Below are 22,449 nucleotides of genomic sequence, written 5' to 3' on the forward strand. Positions count from 1 at the left end.
TGTTAGTGAGTATTCTACCTCGCAGCCACACCCACATGAAGAAAAGGCACTTGGGCTCAACCTTGGTCGACCAGAGCTTGTCAAAGTGCATGGTGGTGAAGGAACCAGCGAATTGGCATTGATAAGCGGTGGCGGTTGAGTATATGTTGGAGTCATTCCAGATCCAAGCAATGGAATCCTCCGTCTCCGGCGACAGATTGACTTGTTGAACCCGGTTCCACAAGGTGACGAATTGACGAAGCTCCGTCTGCTAGGAGATGTGATGCAGATTCAACACCCATTTTTGGTTGGTAATGGCCTCATGTATAGAAATCCTCTTGCGAGAGTAGAGTTTGAAAATGTCTGGAGCAAGAGTGTGCGGCGCCTGTCCGTCAAGCCAATGATCGTGCCAGAACCTGGCTATGAGACCATTGCCAATAGTGATCAGAGTGCAGGCTGAGAAGAGTGCAAGATCTTCCTTGTCGCAAGGTAATTCAGATCCAGCCCAAGGATGTCCCTTGTCAATCCAGTCATACCACTTCCAACGAAGCCGCAGGGCCCTGCTGAACCGCCTTATGCCTAGGATGCCAAGGCCACCATGATGCTTGGGGCGGCAGACCATGCTCCAGTTCACCAAGGGCATGGCCTTGCCAAAGTTCGGCCTTGTACGCCACAGGAAGTTCCTCCTAAGCTTGTCCATCTGCTTGATGGCCCAGCCATCCAATTTGAATACCATGAGCAGGTGAATTGGGATAGCAGAGAGGACAATGTTAACCAAACTCAGGCGAGCATCCGGAGCCATCTGCCCCTCCAGATTTGCAATCTAGCAGCCATCTTGTCCAGAGTAGGCTGTATGTTGGCACGGACGATTTTCTGGAAGTGCAAGGGCAGCCCAAGGTACTTGCAAGGGAATTGGCCAAGGGGCACTGGAAAGTTGAGGATCAGGGTGCAAAGATCAATGCTATCGCAGGCAATTGGCAGGAACATGCTCTTCTGCACATTAGCTTTCAAACCAGAGGCCAGGCCGAACAGGTGAAGAATTTCTCGCGTAGTGAGGATGTCATCCGTGGTTGGAGCAATGAAAAGAGCTGCATCATCAGCGTAGAGGCCGACGCGGAGACGAGAGGCCGGCAAGCGGAAGGGAGTCAGAGCACCAGCAGAGTAAGCCCGGGCAAAAAGCCAGTGCAGCGGGGCAATGGCAATGACGAAGAGCATTGGGGAAAGAGGGTCTCCTTGGCGTAGCCCTTGCTTGTGGAAGAAAGGCAGCCCCCGCTCCCCGTTGACCATGATCCGAGGCGAGGCCGAGCCCTAGAGAACAACCATCAGATCGCACCAGGGGGACCAAAGCCCATTTCAGTCATGAGTTCGAACATGTACCCCCAAGAAACAGAGTCAAAAGCGCCGGCAATGTCCAGTTTCAGAAGGAGTGCAGCAGACTTTGATTTGTGTAGTGATCTGAGGGCGTTTTTGACATACAAAAAGTTATCATGAATGCTTCAATGACAGAGGCAGTAAGAGGTCGCGTCCGCCTTAAACTGGCTTCAATATTGAGCGACGCGCTCTACAGAGGCATGAATGTTGGGCCGGTGTTTCTTTTCGAGGTTTTCGGGTGTTATACGGCAGTCGGTGCGAGATGGATACTCACATAATTCTGTTGATTTTCTTCACATGGTCTACGTACACATGCAAAGTAGCGATAGGCTGGCTTGGTCGATGTCGATCAATAAACACAACCCATGCCCTATCCTTGTCGGCACGACAAAGCTGGCGGTACGTACCTGTCATACATATAAATGCAGCCATGGAAGTGCGGTGGCACAGCCAGAAACTGGAGATACAGTGTACAAACTAATAATGTTCATACGATCAGCCCGATTTTGCTGACTAGCATTCATTTTCGAGATTGAACTAGCAAAAAATGCATTTTGTGGGAAAACTCCGTTATCTTTAGGGATAGAGAGGAAAATTTCTTGTCATCAGAATTTTTTGTGCTCTTTGAGCAGGCCAAAAAATGGTGACCAATATCTAAAAAGCAAAATGAAACATGATATGAGCACTTAAATTTTCTTTTGTGAGAGTACGCCATATTTTATTATAGAAGGAGAAGCAAGTCACAATTTACAAGATAGCTATCGTCAAGACGGAACACATAATTTTTTTTCAGAACACGGTACACACGCAGACGCTCATACACTCACCCTTATGAGCACCCCCGAGAAATTGAGTTGGTACATCATCTTGAATTCTTGATGATTGACGAAGTCGCCACAGACGCCTTCGTAGTTGACGGAAACGTCTCCTCCCACTAAACGCACATTGCCGGAAGGCCTGAAATATTCAGAAAAATGCGAGCACCAGTGTCAAGCTACGACTTGAACCCTGATAAATTGGGGATACCACTGCCCTCCTAACCATCCAATCATAAGTTGATTTATGGTGGAACACATATTTAACATTCTAACGCCTGGTCCGACCCTCAAACTGCGCTAATCACATAAGGATGCAACCCCAGAGCCTTTGGCCAGCGACCAAAGATGATGGTCAACAATGATCTGGGTGCTCAATTCCCCTTCCTTCCGCTGTTGGTTTACGTTGCCAAATAACCTGGCGCTTCTTTGTTTCCATAGGCTCCAAGATGTTAGCATGACAAGAGAATCAGCCACGTTGTTTATTGCATATTTTGAACTCTGATACAAAATGTTGTACATTGAATATGGACCGACATAACTTAAACACTACTATGTTAATAATTCTTAGATTCCTAGCACTACGTTATAGTAGAACTAGCTCTACTCTGAATTGTGACGCCGAAGGTAGTCGTCGAAGTCCTCGTCAGAGGAGATGTCCATCACCCCTCCTTCGGAGGAGCAGTCTTGTGGTCAATGATAGTACATCTACTCCATGACTTTACCTCCTCCTCCTTGTGGAAGATTTAGTCAAAAATCGCATCGATCTCGGTGTCCCTCTTGTGCTCCTGCTCAAGCTCCTGCAATCTTTTGCGCTCGCCCTCCTTCGACTCGAAGAATGCTTGTATTCTTGACGATGAGCTACGGATCGGTCTCGACGAGCATCACCACATAGGTTTCATCGTCGGCCTCGGCCTTGAATTGTGCCTTGACCTAACAATACTCCTCCTCATCAAGGGAGACGACTGTAATGGAACGGGCGAGGAAATATGCGTAGGGTGCGTCGCCGGAATATTGAGCACCACCTGGCCCGTAGTGTCATATGCGGACGCCACCTCCTCTGCAGTGTTGAAGGTGCCCAGCCACACTCGCGCGCCCGTGCCCAGGTTCTGGATCTCTGCCGCGTAGTGCTCGACAGCTAGAGCCTGATGTCGTGCTATGATGAGGAGGAGCTTTCGGGTCTGCGCGTCAGCAGCTGGGACATCTCCCACGGCAGCGGAGGAGCTCGGGGTGACTGACACGGCGAGGAAATGAGTTGAACACAAGTTTTTTAGCCGAATACGAGTTTCTAGCCATAATTGCTTAGATATGGCATCTTGAGTGAAGCTTCGTGTCCTCGCTTTTATAGGGTGAACCCAATGATGTCCGGGCAAGGGCGCAACTCCTTAAAGGTTGTTGCAGAAATAGTGATTTAGTTATTGGTGTTTTCTTTTCTCATTCTTGTTGTGTTTTCATCAATCTTTTCCTTGTCATGTAATAAGTGAATATTTTGGCCTCAATATCTTGCATGTAGTTATACTAAATCAGCAATAATTAGTATCGATCGGTGAAAGATAATTTTTGGTTGTGTGAGGCTAGGAGGTTTTGACTTCCTTCTGAAAATAAATCATTTCAGCACGGTATTGCGGAAAATCGCAAGGGTGCGCATGTGCGGGGGCACGCACTTGTCCAGCCATGCTCAACCGCACGAGTGCTTCGCGGTCCATAAAATGGTTGTATTTCGCATAAGGGCATATCAAGTTTTTAGTTTTAATCTCCAAAACTTGCTGATTTTGCCATTTATTTCTATCAAGTTTCAGCACTTGAAATTTGTTTGAAGTTTTAAAAACTCGTCAAAACCCATTCAAAAGTCGTCTTTTAATTTAGACTTTTGATTCAAAAGATAAAAAAATCAAAATTAAAAGCCCAAAGAAAAATAGGTTCGGTGCTCCGCACCAGCGTGTCACAAATCTCTTGTATTCAGAATGAAAATTTGCCATTGGCGTACTCTTGAAAAAAAAAATTGCCAGCCCGGTAAGGGCAGATTAGTCAAGTACAAAATGTCCGGGGCTTACTTCCGCAGGTGTGCCTCTGCAAGGGCGCCTCCTGCCTATAAATTGGCGGCAACGTGCCTCCCGTGTACTGCAAACCACTGCACACACTTCCACCACCACCACCACCGCGGCACGTACGTTTGCGATCAAAAGAAAGTCGAGCCATATGGCGAAGGCCGCAGCGATGCTCGTGCTGGTGGCGCTGGTGGTGGCGGCGATGGCAACGGGCGGAGCGGCGCAGTGCAACGCGGGGAGCCTGGCGGTGTGCACCTCCCCGATCATCAGCGGGACCCCGCCGTCCAAGACGTGCTGCAACAACCTAAAGAGTCAGCGGGGGTGCTTCTGCAAGTTCGCGCGCAACCCCGCGTACTCCAGCTACATCAACAGCCGCAACGCCGGCAAGACCCTCACCAGCTGCGGCATCGCCGTACCGAAGTGCTAGGAGCCGGGCCTCCGCCGCCGGCGCCGGCGTGCTAGGCACCGCCCCGCCGCCTATTGCTACTACTACTACTACGTAACGTACTACGTACGAGCTCCTACCATGGCTACTGGTACGACGTCCGTCGAACAGTTCCGTGCGAACCGTGTGTTTCATGTATCTTTTTTTTCCCTCTCGAATACAATCGTGTGTTCATGTATCGTGTGCAAGAATAAAATGGTGTGTACGTGTTGATCCAGCCTCTGCGTAGTTTGTTACTCCTTTGTCAATTTTTATCGATGGATGTCGATCGATCTCGTGTAATTCCTGTACCTCCGACAATATATATCCGCACCTTAACAAAAAGTTGCTACTATATTGCTTGGTCATCAGGTCATGGTCAGCTGGTCACTGCATCACTAAATGGACAGTACATGTACGGGCAAACAGATGCCACTCAACGCTTACACTGTTGTTCACATCGATGGCCAGCTGAGCCAATTAAGAGCCCATTCAAGACCAAACATAATCCTGTCGAGCCATTCATTATAAACCTGTACCGTTGGCGCGCGTGGACCTTCAATGGCCGTGACCGTCATGACTCTGAAGCTTCGTCTCTCCGTCGCGTGATGGAGACACACGCACAGTGGGTTTGCAACCAAGCAAACACTGGCGTGGTTTCTCAACATCGAAATATGAACTTTCACAGCTCTCACCGTTCATGAACTGCGGAGCACACGATATAAACTCATTAGGACATCTCCAACCCCAGCTCTTAAAACAGAGTCCGCGAATGCGTCGACACATCACATCCGTACACACTGATAGAAAAACCGGTGATCTAATTGTAAACGTCCGGAATGGCGGAGCTGGTACCCGCGGCGAGCCCGGGCACCTGCCCAGGCTCGTACGCAAGGTACTGCTTCATTGTAACTACTCCCTTCGTCTTATAATAAAGCTTACAAAAACGTTTTCATATTATGAGACAGAGGGAATACCATACCAGTGTATCACATAGTGTAGTAATTATGCGAGGTTAGCCTGATTTTGCCCGGGCAAATGGTTTTTGTTTGTGTGCCTTGCTTGGAACTGCTAGGCCCATCTGTATAAGCTGTACGTAAGACCCATGTCTACATGAACGCACGCACTCCAGCCCGCGGGAACTATTTGTGCTTCCCTCGCCTGATGCTGTCCCGCTTTTACACATGTGCAGCTTCATTTGCTCAAAAAGAAAAAACATGTGTAGCTTCATTTGCTAAAAAAAAAAACATGTGTAGCTTCAGGTCGATGTATTACTTTCTTCTGGGTTTTTAGTTTATTATTTTTTATTCCGGTTTTCTCTATTTCTTTACCGGTTTAATCAGTTTTCTATTTCCTTCGTTCTCTTAAAGGTTTTCTTCTTTATTCACGGTTTTAATGGGCTTTTTTCTATTTCTCTTTGTTTCTTTCTTGATTTTTACTAGGTTTATTCTTTTCTTTACTTGTTTCTTTCCTGGTATTGTTTTTGCTAATTTCCTTGTTTTGTTTTTATTTTATTTGGTTTTATTTTACTTTTTTCTTAGTTTCCTTTATTATTTTTCGTTTTCAATACACGTCTAACATTTAGTCACATATATGAAAACTTTTTTGTGTACATCCTGAACATTTTTTCAAACACATGATTAACATTTTTCCCAAACAAAATTTTCCATGTAAATTTTTTATCATATGCTATCTATATTTTTTTGTATACACCAAAACAAATTATACACACATTTAACATTTTTAATACATGATTAACATTTATTAGTACATATTTTTATGCCTACTTTTTAGAATATACATTATACATTTTTTGTATACATCAAGAACATTTTTTACATACATGTTTAATATTTTTTAATGCATGATTAATATTTTTTAAACATACATTTTTTATTTCTACCTTTTGTATAAAAAATTGTACATTTTTTATACACCAGGAAGGTATTTTATACATGTTTAAAATTTATTAAATACATGATTAACAAATTTTCATATATATCTTTTGATGTCCACTTTTTCGCATAAAATTGTATCTTTTTTGTATACACGATGAACATTACTTTATGGACGGTTAACATTTTCTAAATACATGATTCATATTTCTTCATGTATATTTTATGATGTCTACTTTTTTCCATAGACATTGTACCTTTTTTTAATACATTAGAAACATTTTATATACATGTTTACATTTTGAAATGTGCGGTAAAAAAATTTCAATTATTTATGTAAAGTTATTTTTTATAATAGATATATTTAGACTATTTCAAAATATAAGAAAAAGTAAAAAAGCAAATCAAGAATGTAAAATGAGAGAGAGAGAGAGAGAGAGAGAGAATCAATGTGTGTTGTACCCGATGAGCTAGCCAATTCTGGGCGCTGCTTGATGCGAGGCTGCACTATGCCTCGCTACAAGCGAGTCATAGTCGCGCCCACTCCAGCCTGCTCACGTAAGCATTAGTCAAATCACGATCGCCAACGAAACTGTCCGACGCCTCCACTTGCCTCCTTCTCATATCGTCTTGGATTGACCGCGTTCAAGACGGCACGACAGTTCGAGTCATTCGACTTTGGCTAGTGTCTTTGGTACTCGCTGACGCGGATCGTCACGCACGGCCGCCGTTCCTACCAGCGGGAAGGACGACAATCCATGATTGAGGACGCCTCCTTCCAACAGTTTGAATCTAGGTGAGATTGGTGCTTAGTGTTGTTGCACGCGCACACACACTAATTTTTTCATGAGAAACTCAAAATTCACTGTTGCTCCTCCTATTTAGGTATTTTAGTATCGGCTTGTAATTTGCAGGAATGTGTGACGTTAAGGATTCTATCATCCCAAGAATAGTAGATTCATGGAATATCGATATCTACTTCACATGTTGGGAGACGTACTAGAAAACAATAATTTCATCCTACGAACACGGTTCAGGATCACTATGAAGATGCATAAGGGATTTAGATCAGATTGTTACCAACTCCGAGTTGCAGTGGAAGTGAAGACAATATGCCCTAGAGGAAATTATAAAGTTTTTATTTTATATTTCCTTATTCATGATTATTAATGCTAGAATTGTATTGATCGGAAACCTAAATACATGTGTCAATACATAAACAAACACTGTGTCCCTAGTGAGCCTCTACTTGACTAGCTTGTTGATCAAAGATGGTTAAGATTTCCTAACTATGGACATGAGTTGTCATTTGATAATGGAATCACATCATTGGGAGAATGATGTGATGGACAAGACCCACCCGTTAGCATAGCATAATGATCGTTCAGTTTTATTACTATTGCTTTCTTCATGTCAAATACATATTCCTTCGACTATGAGATTATGCACTCCCGGATACCGGAGGAATGCCTTTTGTGCTATCAAACGTCACAACGTAACTAGGTGATTATAAAGATGCTCTACAGGTATCTTCGAAGGTGTTTGTTGAGTTGGCATAGATTGAGATTAGGATTTGTAACTTCGAGTATCCAAGAGGTATCTCTGGGCCCTCTCGGTAATACACATCATAAGCTTGCAAGCAAACAACTAAGGAGTTAGTCACGAGGTGATATATTACAGAACGAGTAAAGAGACTTGCCGGTAACGAGATTGAACTAGGTATGAAGATACCGACGATCAAATCTCGGGCAAGTAACATACCGATGGACAAAGGGAATTACGTATGTTGTCATGACGGTTCGACCGATAAAGATCTTCGTAGAATATGTAGGAGCCAATATGGGCATCCAGGTTCCTCTATTGGTTATTGAACGGAGAGGTGTCTCGGTCATGTCTACAATGTTCTCGAACCCGTAGGGTCCGCACGCTTAATGTTCGATGACGATATAATATTATATGAGTTATGTGATTTGGTGACCAAATGTTGTTCGGAGTCTAGGATGAGATCACGGACATGAAGAGGAGTCTCGAAATGGTTGAGAGGTAAATATTGATATATGGGACGATGGTATTCGGACACTGGAAGTGTTTTGGGGGGTACCGGGTACTTATCGGGTCACCGAAAGGGGTTCCGGGCACCCCCGGCAAAAGATATGTGCCTTATGGGCCAAGAGGGGAAACGCACCAGCCACAAGGGGCTGGTGTGACGCCCATAGCAGCCGGCCTAAGGAGGAGAAGGAAAGGGGAGAAGGGAAAGGAAAGTGTGGATTAGGATTCCCACTTCCTTCCCTCTCCCCCTCCCCCCTCTTTCCTTCCCCCTTGGGAAAACATGGCAGGGGGCGCAAGGCATGGCAGGGCCCCTAGGGGGCCGGCGGCTAGCCCTAGGGCGCGCCCTGGCGTCTCCCCTCCCCCTCCCACCTATATATATGTGGGAGGGGGCGCCTAGCACACCCCAGACAATTGCATAGCCGTGTGCGGCGCCCCCCTCCACCATTTACACCCCCGGCCATATTTTCGTAGTGCTTAGGCAAAGCCCTGTGGGAGATCACTTCACCATCACCGTCACCACGCCGTCGTACTGATGGAACTCATCTACTACCTCGACGTCTTGCTGGATCAAGAAGCCGAGGAACGTCACCGAGCTGAACGTGTGCAGAACGCGGAGGTGCCGAGTGTTCGGTACTTGATCGGTTGAAGCGCGAAGAAGTTCGACTACATCAACCGCATTGTGAAACGCTTCCGCTTACGGTCTACGAGGGTACGAAGACACACTCTCCCCCTCGTTGCTATGCATCCCCATGGATAGATCATTGTGTGTGCATACTATTTTTTTTGTTTTCCATGCAACGATTCCCAAAGTGGCATCATGAGCCAGGTCTATGCATAGATGATATGCACGAGTAGAACACAAAGAGTTGTGGACGGTGATAGTCATACTGCTTTCCACCATTTGATTTGGCGGTATTGTGGGATGAAGCGGCCTGGACCAACCTTACATGTCCACGCACATGAGACCAGTTCCATCGACTGACATGCAACTAGTTTTGCATAAAGGTGGCTGGCGGGCGTCTGTTTCTCCTACTTTAGTTGAATCGAATTTGACTACGGCCGGTCCTTGAAGAAGGTTAAAACAGCAAACTTGATGAATCACCATTGTGGTTTTTGCCGTAGGTAAGAACGGTTCTTGCTAGAAACCCGTAGGAGTCACGTAAAACTTGCAACAACAAAGTAGAGGACGTCTAACTTGTTTTTGCAGGGTATGTTGTGATGTGATATGGTCAAGACATGATGTGATATACGTTACTATATGAGATGATCATGTTTTTAAGATATCGGGCAACCGACAGGAGCATTAGGGTTGTCTCTTTTTTGTATGAAATGCAAACGCCATGTAATTGCTTTACTTTATCGCTATGAATTAGCAATAGTTGTAGAGGCAATAGTTGGCGAGACGACCACGACGCAACGATGGAGATCAAGGTGTCAAGCCGGTGACGATGGAGATCATGACGATGCTTTGGAGATGGAGATCAAAAGCACGAGATGATGATGGCCATATCATATCACATATTTTGATGCATGTGATGTTTATCCATTATGCATCTTATTTTGCTTAGTACGACGGTAGCATTATAAGATGATCCCTTCACTAAATTTCAAGGTAAAAGTGTTCTCCCTGAGTATGCATCGTTGCTATAGTTCGTCGTGTTGAGACACCACGTGATGATCGGGAGTGATAGACTCTACGTTCACATACAATGTGTCGTGGAATTGTCACGGCAGATGTCCTAGGGTGAGGACTTAGTCGTGAGGCCAACGCATCTATGTGGTAGCTTGAGAGGGGTTGAGCGGAATCGAGAGACGCAACACAAGACAGGGATTTAGATAGCTTCGGGCCCCGGGAAACATCATCCGGTAATAGCCCTACATGCTGTTTGAGGCTAGGTCTCATTATGCTCATCAGGGAGTCGCCGGCAAACCGTCTCTTTGTGTCTAGCCCTAGAGATTGTTTCTTCTTTCTTCTGTCCCTCTTTGGGGAGCCCTGCCCCTCCTTATATATGTTGAAGGGGCGGTTTACATGACTAGTCCTAGTTGGATTAGGATTACTCTATTACAAGTGGAGCCCTAGTCTTGCTTCCTTTGTAGAAGAATATTCCTTATGCTTTCCTCATAAACCGGCCCACCATGACCGGCCTTCTGGGCCTTGTCATCCGTCTGACCCGCCCGCCGGGTCACCAGTGAGTCATAATGACTAGGCGGGTTGCTTGTAAACTGCCAGGTCAGGGCGGGTCACCAGCGAATCGCCAAGAGTCAGCAGGGTCTCAAATAAACCGCCAAGTCCGGCCGGGTTATACTTCCGGTCGGTTTACGCCGCGGGGTATCTCCCCGACATTAGCCCCCAGTTTAATTTGGATTTATCCATGTTAAACTGATCCTATAAAACAAACACAAGAACAAATTTGACAGATTATGCTCCGGGTTAAGAATTCTTGTAAACCGGCACCTGATCATCCTTAATTCCTTGTCATTTCCTTCTGAAAAATCCGAGTCAATATACCAGCTTCATAATCAATTTGCTTGCAGAAGATATTTTGTAAATAAAGAATCCATTTGAATTGGCCTTCAATGCTCTGATTTGACAAAAATATTGGTCTTCAAATATTCAACTGATATCAGCCGGTTTGAAAATGTAGAATTTGCCGGTTTATCATTGCCAAAATTGTCGGGTTATAAAAACTGATAATCCGGGTCATGATTGTTGCAGACACCGGGTTATAATGATTGGTGACGCCGGGTCAATAATTGTTGGTGACGCCGGGTCACAATTGTTGCAGACACCGGGTCAATTTGGTTAGCTCAAAACTGAAAATTGGAAGATATTTCTCCCTTATATCCATATTACCTGTAGCCCCCAAGTCTTGAACAGAACAAAGTGATGATTTGAGACTTGTTTCCATATGAATACTGCCACTTTGAAGAAATCCATGTTTGTTCATCTCAGTCACTAGTCACAACTGAATACTCCATATTATGTAGCCCCCAAGTGCCGGGTTGTCATGCTTGCAGCAACCTGGGATTTGCAATTGCCTTATACTCATAAAAACTTCAACCAGTGTAGCCCCCAAGGGCCGGGTCATTATGCAATAATGAGCAGGGACTATATAAATATGATCATGTAGACTTGAACAACAACGTGTAGCCCCCAAGGGCCGGGTCAGTAAGATATTACTGAGCTGAGACTTTGTATATGATTCATTGATAATAACATCATATGATGTAATCTCCACCATGGGGCTTGAACCCACGTCCACAAGGTTAAGAGCTTTGTGCTTTACCAACTGAGCAGTGGATCCTTCAATATAATGGATTAAGACTTGTGTACCTTAAATTTTTGACAGGAGTAATTGGTAGCCCCCAAGGGCCGGCTCATTATGATGTGATGAGTCGGGTCTTCAATAAGGCCAGAAAAAATGACTTTGCATTAGGCCCCAAGTGCCATGGTGCATGCTGGCAGTGACATGGGACTGGCATATTTGATGTGATCTCAATTTGAATAATGTAGCCCCCAAGTGCCGGGTCGTAGGCCTGCAGCGACTCGGGACTATTCCTTCAATTGTAGAATAAATCATATCCATTGATAATATATTAGCCATTGCGCTAAAGCGACTTTGAAAACCTTAATCATAACACTGGTTACTGATAACCATAATAAAATCCAGCCATGTTGGCTATTTGAAGATTTGAATAATATAATCCAATGATTTATGAGCGCATGATTCCAATGGCGCAATCCAAATATATACTGGCGACTTATAATCCCAAGCCAGTCCGGGTTTAATAAACACTGGATAATTTATCATCATATTGGCGACTTATATTCGAAACCAGACCGGGTTAATAAGCGCCGGATTATAACTGATCATGTACTGACAACTTGTAGTTGAAACTCAAGCCGGGTTAATGAACGTCGGTTTATCAAAACATTATAAATCTCATTAAAGGAGAAAAAACTTATCAAATGAAAGCAGATGAAAACTTGTAGTCGAGGCTTTTCACGGGCTGCCAGGCCCCAAATTCGAGGCTTTTCATGGGCTACCAGGCCACTGAGTTAAACCATTTTGCAAAGCCTTTTAAGATGGTCCTCAATCCTTAACCAATCGTCATTCTAACTTGACAAGTTCAGGGTCTTATCAGAGTAACTTGTCAAAGTTCGATGGGTCATACCAGGTTTACCTGGGCGGAGTGACTTACTTAAAAAGGCAGGCTAACCCAGGGTTTTAGGTGTATACACCAGGCTTCCAAGCCGTGGCTTGATAGCCTATTACAAGTGTAGATTCTTTGTTCATTGCGACAACAAGGAATCTCCAAGGAACATTTTGAGCTGTGCTTAGTGGGTGCCTATGTTTGAGTTGTTCTTTTGCAACACTCTCTTTGGCCCCAAAGTAATTTGGCGTTAAGCCGATCAAGAGGTGTGACTATGGTTCGAATACGACCAAGCCCCCAAGTGATCAATAATATGATAAGCCAATAAGGTAGGATACCCATGTTTGAACCGCGCATTATGGCAACAGGTCCTCTTCGGCAACCTTTAACTTTTTGCAAGAGATAAATTCCTCTTGAACCGAGATTTTGAACCGGATATTGAGAGCTACAAAGCTTTGTGGGAGACATCTTCCCTTGAACCGGATTGTAAACTGGAATCTTCATTTTCAGCCGGAAATTTTCTGACGGCCTTTCAACTCGAACTTGCGAGAAGTTAATTCCTTTTTGAACCGGACATTTTTAAACCGGATTTGAGAGCTTCAGAGCTTTGTGGGAGAACAGATTTTTGAACCGGATTGTAAACCGGATATTTGAGAGTTTCAGTGAGACTGACTTCCCTTGAGCCGGATTTTAAACCGGAATCCTTTCTGATGACCCAGAACTTCTTCATTGAACCGGGATTTTGTAACTGTCATATACTTTCTAAGCTGGAAATTTTCTGATGGCCTTTAAATTTTCATCAATATAACAGTAGCCTCTGGTACCGGGTTATCTTTCCCTCCATCGTCCTGGGGTTCTTAAATTTGCTGAAACTGGCAAGATTTGCTGAGTCATGTCATCGTAGCCCCCAAGTCTCAAGGTGACTCGAGGAGTTGGCTTGAGACTCTCCATATTTGACCGTGATATAAACCGGCATAACTTGTATATCATTGGTGTTGATAGCACGCCGTGAATCCACAGAAGGTTGAGGTGACTGCGGCGGGTTATAAATGATCCCGTATGAGCCGTGTCAGCAACTCGGCCAATGGTTCCTTCCAACTGGCGATTTGAAGTTACCAAAAATGTAGTGGTGGCGACTTGTGCGCCTTCCCATTGAACCATCCAGTGCAGACGGCGGTTGATAATATATGATAATTTGCCTCCATTTTGTTGAAAGAAAACCGGGCCACCCAAGCTGTGACTTGCTCATACTCAATAAACAGCTCATGCAGATAGGTGCGGCCCAGTATGTTCATGTAGACCAGGCCGCGAGAGATGGACGGTAAAAACAACCGCAGCATCAGTGGCAACATAGATGAGTCGGCCACCGCGTTGTATGCCGGTGCGGACAAGCAAGTTGTCCTCCTCGTTGTAAACCGGCGCGGACGCGTGAACCGGCCGCGAGAGCGGATGGGCGAGTAGTCCGTGGCGTTGTAAACCGGTGCGGACGCGCGAGTCAATCACAGGCGCAGTCCCGGCTAGTTGGTGTAGACCGGGCCATACGGGCGGCGGCTTGTGCGCGTCCATTCATCGGGTAATATGTTACGGACTATCGCCGAGCGGAATATTGTCAGCCCGTGCTCCATACCCATGGTATAAACCATATTTGTAGTGAATGATTGTCCTGTATATAAAAATACACAGATCAAAGTAATTGTTCTTTGACAAAAATAATACGTGCTAATAAAATAAACTTAGATGGATGTCATCTGATTCGTTTGGATGATCTGTATGTGAAATTTGTGCACGTAGTAATAGTAATGCTCCATACTTTTGTCTGGACATGAATTAATAGTAGCTTTTTAGCTCCACGTAATGTGGATGGAGCTCCACAGCATGTCCTTCTTTGAATCTCACTGTTCCTTTATTCTTTTAGCATGAATACCACATCATCCAGTATTTGATTCAGTCTGTCGCCTGTGTCTCTTTGACAGTATAATGGACTTGTGCTGTTGACCCTGATGTTGGAGGGTGTTGACTTGAAGTCCAAATTTGGCACCGACGACATACGTGAGACTAGATTAAGCAGAAAACGTTGCGTATAAAGGCAGCAAACATGTGCTCTGGCTGGGCACTTAGTCAGGCCGGCAGTGCTAATTTCTGAAGAAGCTCGGACTGAAATTTTGACTCGTAAAAAGCAGAAACAAGCCAACAGAAGCTGGGTTTCAGCCTGACACATCAGCGCGGTAATCCGGCAGAAACGGGGGCGCTCGGAGGTGCAGCAGTCCTGAGATGGCGTGAACGCGTGCGCGGGCGGGTTGAAAGTGAGCAGACGGCGGTTCGTCCGCAGCAGCGGAGGCGATTTGGCGCAGACATAGGGCCACTTTGGAGGCGGCGGAGGAAAGCCCGCACAACAGCAGGGGGTCAATGAGGTAGCGGAGATGGCCATGGGTGGCTCAAGGCGGCGCTGCAGGCCGATGTAGGACGAAGCCACGCGTGCGGAGTCGAGGGCGCGGCCGTGCGGAGTCAAGGCCGACCACGGCGACCGACGGCTTTTGAGCCGATGAACGGCGACTCGAGAGCGACGCTGGTCTGTGGCCGGTTTGTGGGGCGGTTGTGACGCACACGCGGAGATCGCAGCGGCGACTCTGCCGCGGCAGAGGTGGAGCGAGGCCGCGATTGTTGGGGTGGACCGACGAGGCGTCGGAGACAGGTGGCTGGATGCGAGGCCGTCGCCGTGGCCGCGGCCGCGGCGGCGCACCGGCAGAGACCGTGCCCATGTTCGTTTTTCCGGGTTGTAGACGGCTCTCGTCACGAGGCACGGTGGCTCCGTGATGGTCGCGAGGGCGAGCTTGCAGTAAAGACCGGCGGGCGGTTCAACGGCGGCCGCGGGGCGGCCCGCTGGCGATTTGTAGAGGAGGCCGCTCGGCGGAGGCGACTCTCGATGACTCCAGATTCACGGCGGGTCAAAGAAGTAGCGGCTCTAAGTGCGGCTTTGACCGCAGCAGTGCCGGCTTGCGGCAGATTCCGGCGGGCGGCGGCTCATAGTAGCAGAAAGGCAGCCGGGCAGTGGCTCGTCGGCGCGTGGGGCAGAGCCTGACCCGGAGCAGCGGCGATGCGGAACCGGCCACGGCGCAGCGCAGGCAAGGCCACTGCAGGTGGAGAGCGAGGCGAGGACCACGGGCTTTAGCGGAGGCGGCAGTACAGGCAGTTCGCGTGTGAGACCAGGGTGTTCTCGGTGGCAAACAGAGGCGAGGACCGAGTCGCCAGGCAAGCAACGATGGCGGGCGGCTCAAGGTGCAGCGGCGGCCGGGGCAGCTCGGAGGTGCAAATGCGCGGCAAAAGCAGATTCCCGGCGGCGGCTCAGACACGGCCGAGGCAGAACGCAGCCGGCTGCTCGAAAACGAAGGCCGAGGCGGAGACCAACTCCGTGGCCTGATCCGCTCCCGTCGTGGCCTTCCCTTTTTTTTAGCACATGATGACTCGATAGAAGCTCTTAATATAATACCATATAATCGATCTGTTCGCCAAATCTCCGTGAGCATGCATATACTAGTTTTCTGGTCAGCCTTGAGTAGATCTCACATAGAGTAGAAAAAGGTATGTAGTGTACAGTACTAGTACTCCAATCCTTAGCAGAAACCATGTGGCTTTAAACCTGTAACCCGGCAGCAGAATCTTTCTGTGACTCGGCGGATTAGACAGCAGAAATTTTTGTCGGTCTTGACGGACTCGGCGGATCAGACAACAATTTGACATCTTGCAGGATTCGACGTACAAACAAAGTCAATCCTCCGTTGGTTTCGATAAACCGCTTCGCGTCGCTGGCGGCGCGCAAAACGTCAAACCCTAATTATTTTCATCTCAATCTGGTAAACTTGCACTTGATGCAGATCCTTCCAAACCGGCTCATCTTCATCCGGTAACTGCAAACTTCTCGATCCCTGGAAGAAATCCCTCCAAGAACTCTACACCACCGTGCGCAGGCCCCACGGTGGGCGCCAACTGTCATGGAATTGTCACGGCAGATGTCCTAGGGTGAGGACTTAGTCGTGAGGCCAACACATCTATGTGGTAGCTTGAGAGGGGTTGAGCGAAATCGAGAGACGCAACACAAGACAAGGATTTAGACAGCTTCGGGTCCCGGGAAACATCATCCGGTAATAGCCCTACATGCTGTTTGAGGCTAGGTCTCATTATGCTCATTAGGGAGTCGCCGGCAAACCGGCTCTTTGTGTCTAGCCCTAGAGATTGTTTCTTCTTTCTTCTGTCCCTCTTTGGGGAGCCCTGCCCTTCCTTATATATGTTGAAGCGACGGTTTACATGACTAGTCCTAGTTGGATTAGGATTACTCTATTACAAGTGGAGTCCTAGTCTTGCTTCCTTTGTAGAAGAATATTCCTTATGCTTTCCTCATAAACCGGCCCACCATGAACCGGCCTTCTGGGCCTTGGGCCTTGTCATCCATCTGACCCGCCCGCTGGGTCACCAGTGAGTCATAATGACTAGGCGGGTTGCTTGTATACTGCCAGGTGAGGGCGGGTAGTGAATCACCAAGAGTCAGCGGGGTCTCAAATAAACCCCCAAGTCCGGCCGGGTTACAATGGGTGTAAGACAATTTTACATATGCAAAATACTTGGGTTAAACTTGACGAGCCTAGCATGTACAGACATGGCCTCGGAACACTGGAGATCGAAAGATCGAACGTGATTCATATAGTAGATATGATCAACATAGAGATGTTCACCATTGATGACTAGCCCATCTCACGTGATGATCGGACATGGGTTAGTTGATTTGGATCACGTATCACTTAGATGACTTGAGGGATGTTTATTTAAGTGGGAGTTCTTAAGTAATTTTATTAATTGAACTTAATTTATCACGAACTGAGTCCTGATAGTATTTGCATATCTATGTTGTAGATCAATGGCCTGTGCTACCGTTCCCCTGAATTTTAATGAGTTCCTTGAGAAAGCTAAGTTGAAAGATGATGGTAGCGACTACACGGACTGGGTCCGTAACTTGAGGATTATCCTCATTGCTACACAGAAGAATTATGTCCTTGATGCACCGCTAGGTGAAAGGCCTACTACAGGAGCAGAAGTTGATGTTTTGAATGTCTGGCAAGCTCGATCTGATGACTACTCGATAGTTCAGTGTGCCATGCTTTACGGCTTAGAGCCGGGACTTCAAAGACGTTTCGCACGTCATGGAGCATATGAGATGTTCCAAGAGTTGAAGTTAATATTTCAAGAAAATGCCCAGGTTGAGAGATATGAAGTCTCCAACAAGTTCTATAGCTGCAAGATGGAGGAGAACAGTTCTGTCAGTGAACACACACTCAAAAATCTCTGGGTATTATAATCACTTGACTCAGCTGGGAGTTGATCTTCCAGTTGATTGTGTCATTGACAGAGTTCTTTAATCACTACCACCAAGCTACAAAGGCTTGTGATGAACTATAATATGCAAGGGATGAACAGAACAATTCCCAAGCTCTTCACAATGCTTAAGGCCACAGAGGTAGAAATCAAGAAGGAGCATCAAGTGTTGATGGTTAACAAGACCACTAGTTTCAAGAAAAAGGGCAAGGGAAAGAAAGGAAACTTCAAGAAGAATGGCAAGCAAGTTGCCACTCCCGGGAGAAGCCCAAAGCTAGACCCAAGCCTGAAACTGAGTGCTTCTACTTGAAAGGGACTGGTCACTGGAAGTGGAACTGCCCCAAGTATTTGGCGGATAAGAAGGATGGCAAAGTGAACAAAGGTATATTTGATATACATTTTATTGATGTGTACCTTACTAATGCTCGTAGAAGCGCCTGAGTATTTGACACTGGTTCGGTTGCTCATATTTGTAACTCGAAACAGGAGCTACAGATTAAACGAAGATTGGCTAAGGACGAGGTGATGATGCACGTCGGGAATGGTTCCAAGGTCGATGTGATCGCCGTCGGCACGCTACCTCTACATCTACCTTCGGGATTAGTTTTAGACCTGAATAATTGTTATTTGATGCCAGCGTTGAGCATGAACATTATATCTGGATCTTGTTTAATGCGAGATGGTTATTCATTTAAATCAGAGAATAATGGTTATTCTATTTATATGAGTAATATCTTTTATGGTCACGCACCCCTGAAGAATGGTCTATTTTTATTGAATCTTGATTGTAGTGATACACATATTCATAATATTGATGCCAAAAGATGCAAAGTTGATAATGATAGTGCAACATATTTGTGGCACTATCGTTTAGGTCATATTGGTGTAAAGCGCATGAAGAAACTCCATGCAGATGGGCTTTTGGAATCACTTGATTATGAATTATTTGATACTTGCGAACCATGCCTCATGGGCAAGATGACTAAAACTCCGTTCTCCGGAGCAATGGAGCGAGCCAATGACTTATTGGAAATAATACATACCGATGTATGCGGTCCGATGAGTGTTGAGGCACGCGGCGGGTATCATTATTTTCCGATCTTCACAGATGATTTAAGCAGATATGGGTATATCTACTTAATGAAACACAAGTCTGAAACATTTGAAAAGTTCAAAGAATTTCAGAGTGAAGTGGAGAATCATCGTAACAAAAAAATGAAGTTTCTACGATCTGATCACGGAGGCGAATATTTGAGTTACGAGTTTGACCTTCATTTAAAACAATGTGGAATAGTTTCACAACTCACGCCACCAGGAACACCACAACGTAATGGTGTGTCCGAACATCGTAACCATACTTTATTAGATATGGCGCGTTCTATGATGTCTCTTACCGATTTACCACTACCATTTTGGGGTTATGCATTAGAGAAAGTTGCATTCACGTTAAATAGAGCATCGTCTAAATCCGTTGAGACAACGCCGTATGAACTGTGGTTTGGCAAGAAACCTAAGCTGTCGTTTCTTAAAGTTTGGGGTTGCGACACTTATGTCAAAAGGCTTGAGCCTGATAAGCTCAAACCCAAATCAGAGAAGTGCGTCTTCATAGGCTACCCTAAGGAAACAATTGGCACTACAAAAAAAATACACTTCCATGATGATACATGTTTGTCACAGTAGGTCGCATTTTTTGTCATGCATGTACATCCATGACAAATTTATGACAGAATCAAGATAGTTATACATGTGCTGTCGTAGAAGTGTTCCATGACATTACCAAAATTATCTTCACGGAAGTCTGCACTTCCATGACGATAAATCGCGCGTCCCAGAAGTGCTTTCGTCAAGGGTGACCGACATGTGGCATCCACCGTAACAGAACGCCGTTAAGCTATCGGATCGGGTTTTGGATCCGATAACCCGTTAACAGCCGCGACCAATGGGGATTTTCCACGTGTAAAATCATCATTGGCTGGAGGAAACACGTGTCGGCTCATTGTTGGGACAGATGTCATCCACTCATTGGACAGAAGGCGCCTATGATACGTCGACACGTGGCACGGCCCATCAAGTTTAAATGGGCCGGCCCAACTAAAGGCCCACAAGATTTTGCGGACCATAATGGACCGGCCCAGCTAAAGGCCCACGAGATTTTGCAGACCATAATGGGCTGGCCCAGCTAAAGGCCCACAAGATTTCGCGGGCCATAATTGGCCGGCCTAGGTAAAGGCCCACAAGATTTTTGTGGGCCCGTTAATTGTTCGCCGAATATTTGGGCCCAACTACAGCCCAGTGACTTTCGGCCTGTTAGAGGCCTGATGTAGACATGGGACCATTTCAGCCCGATGTGACTTTCGGCCTGGGAATGGCCCGTGCTGCCCATGGGCCATATATGGTCCGACGGGACATAGGTCCCACTAACGGTCCGTGCTAAAGGTGGCAAAAGTTAAGCCCAACGTGACTTTGGGCCTGTTAAAGGCCTGTCGCGTAATTCGGCCCATTGATGCCTGTGCTAAGCTTTCGGCCTCTTAAAGGCCCATGATATCAGTGGGCCAACTAAGGCCCGAGATATGTTTCGGCCTGGTAACGACCCGTGAGCTAACTGGGCCCAAAACGGCCCGGTCTCCATTTCGGCCTACTGAAGGCCCGTCGACGACTAGTGAAAATTGAGGCCCAACATGCATTTTGGCCTGCTAAAGGCCCGTGGTTTCATCTCGGCCGTAACAGGCCAGTACAATATTCAGCCTGTTAATGGCCCAACGCTACCTGGGCCAAACTAAGCGCTGGGTCGTCAAAAGGCCCAACTAAAATATAGGCCGGTGTAAGTTTGGGCCTGGCGCAATGTGTGAAGGCCCCAATCATTCGGGCCCAAGAAAGACGCAGGCCGGCCCAATTGTGGCCCGCTAAAAACTTGGCCCGTTAGAGTCGAATGTTTCGGTCCGGTCGACTACATCTGATTTTTTTTCAGATAGCGAATGATGGCAGTAACTAGTAGGAATTGAGAACAAACCTACTCTATACAATAAAGAAATTACGGCATAGTAACTAAGAATAAACCTACACTATACAATAAAGGATTTAAGGTATATTACATCCACTGGGCATCGTAGTTCGCCACCAGTGATCATAAAGCGCAACGAAGAAGCAGATTACAAAAACTGGGCACCATTGCAGCGTAACAAAATAATACTGAATTGAGACCACTTCCAAGACAGTTCAAGAAAGGTTAGCCTTGCAGGGGAACTGCTGCGCAGGCTGCTGAGCAAGGCTGTGAGACCGGCCTAGCATGTCGGTCATAGCTTCCAGGTGTAGCTGTTTAGCGATGAGGTTCTCATTGGTGTTCTCCGCAATCTTTCTTAGAGATAGGACTTCAAGTCGAAGTTGAGTTGCAGAATGCCTTTCTGCTAGAACTTGGGACTGAAGAAGTCGAACTGATTCAGACAATGAATTATGTGAGCTTGTCTGACTGTTAGTCTCAAGTAACTTGAACACTGCATCAAGACAAGACTTTGGGGTTGTCTCGCTATCTTCAAGATGTTTTGCCTTCTTTGCTGCAATATATGTTGGGTTTGTCTCACAACCTTCAGCAGACTTGTGCATGCCATCAGGCATATCACCCTGCAAAAAGAAGAGAGATGACAGGTTTTGCACGTGTATAAACAAAGATGATAACTGTTCTGTCAATTCTATCCAATTTCAAATTGGAAAATAAAGAGTAATTTCAAAATATCAATAGCATAATTTGGCATTGTTCATAATGCGGGGAGCTTCACCACACTACTGGATTACCATGTCAACGTAACAAGCATAGATGAAGGGCAAAGAAAATCATTGTATCTATTTTGGATAATGTGCATGGCATGTTGTTCATATCATCAACCACATCAGTAAGATAAAACAGGAGATGACAAGGTGCAAACGTGGGCTGCTTCACCACACACTGGATTATAGATCCACAAAAACAAGCATACATATAGGGAGTATTAAGTAATGTGCATGGTATGAATATGGAATTTGGTTTTACAAGTAAAACTTAGAACTTACGGTTCTTACGAACATGCATTTTGGTAGAAACAGAAAACTAAACAGCAGTAAACGATAGGGAGTATGAGCAAATTAAACAGCAGTTGAGGATAAAGGCTTTAGAAGGACTGACTTACATTAACAGTTAACACCGGATTTATAATGCCCTTCTCCATGTCAAGGGAAGGATAACTCAAGAATTTCAGCACAGAATCTTCTTCATAAACATTGCCTGTACTCTACATTTTGTAGAGAGTAAGTATAGATATGATAATACTGGAAGGGATAGAGGATAATGAAGATAAGATGCAGATTGATGCTACATA

The 22,449-nt window shown here is 45.9% G+C and overlaps 1 protein-coding gene across 1 annotated transcript; it reads left to right on the forward strand.

Moving 5' to 3' along the window:
• Positions 1-4,276: 4,276 nt before the first annotated feature.
• On the forward strand, positions 4,277-4,875 carry LOC123181194 (non-specific lipid-transfer protein 2P-like). Its single transcript, XM_044593449.1, has one exon. The coding sequence runs from the start codon at positions 4,365-4,367 to the stop codon at positions 4,638-4,640; it is 276 nt and encodes a 91-aa protein (XP_044449384.1). The 5' UTR covers positions 4,277-4,364; the 3' UTR covers positions 4,641-4,875.
• The last annotated feature ends 17,574 nt before the right edge of the window (positions 4,876-22,449 follow it).

The sequence above is a fragment of the Triticum aestivum genome, chromosome 1D (genome assembly GCF_018294505.1).
Source record: "Triticum aestivum cultivar Chinese Spring chromosome 1D, IWGSC CS RefSeq v2.1, whole genome shotgun sequence".
Lineage (NCBI taxonomy): Eukaryota > Viridiplantae > Streptophyta > Magnoliopsida > Poales > Poaceae > Triticum > Triticum aestivum.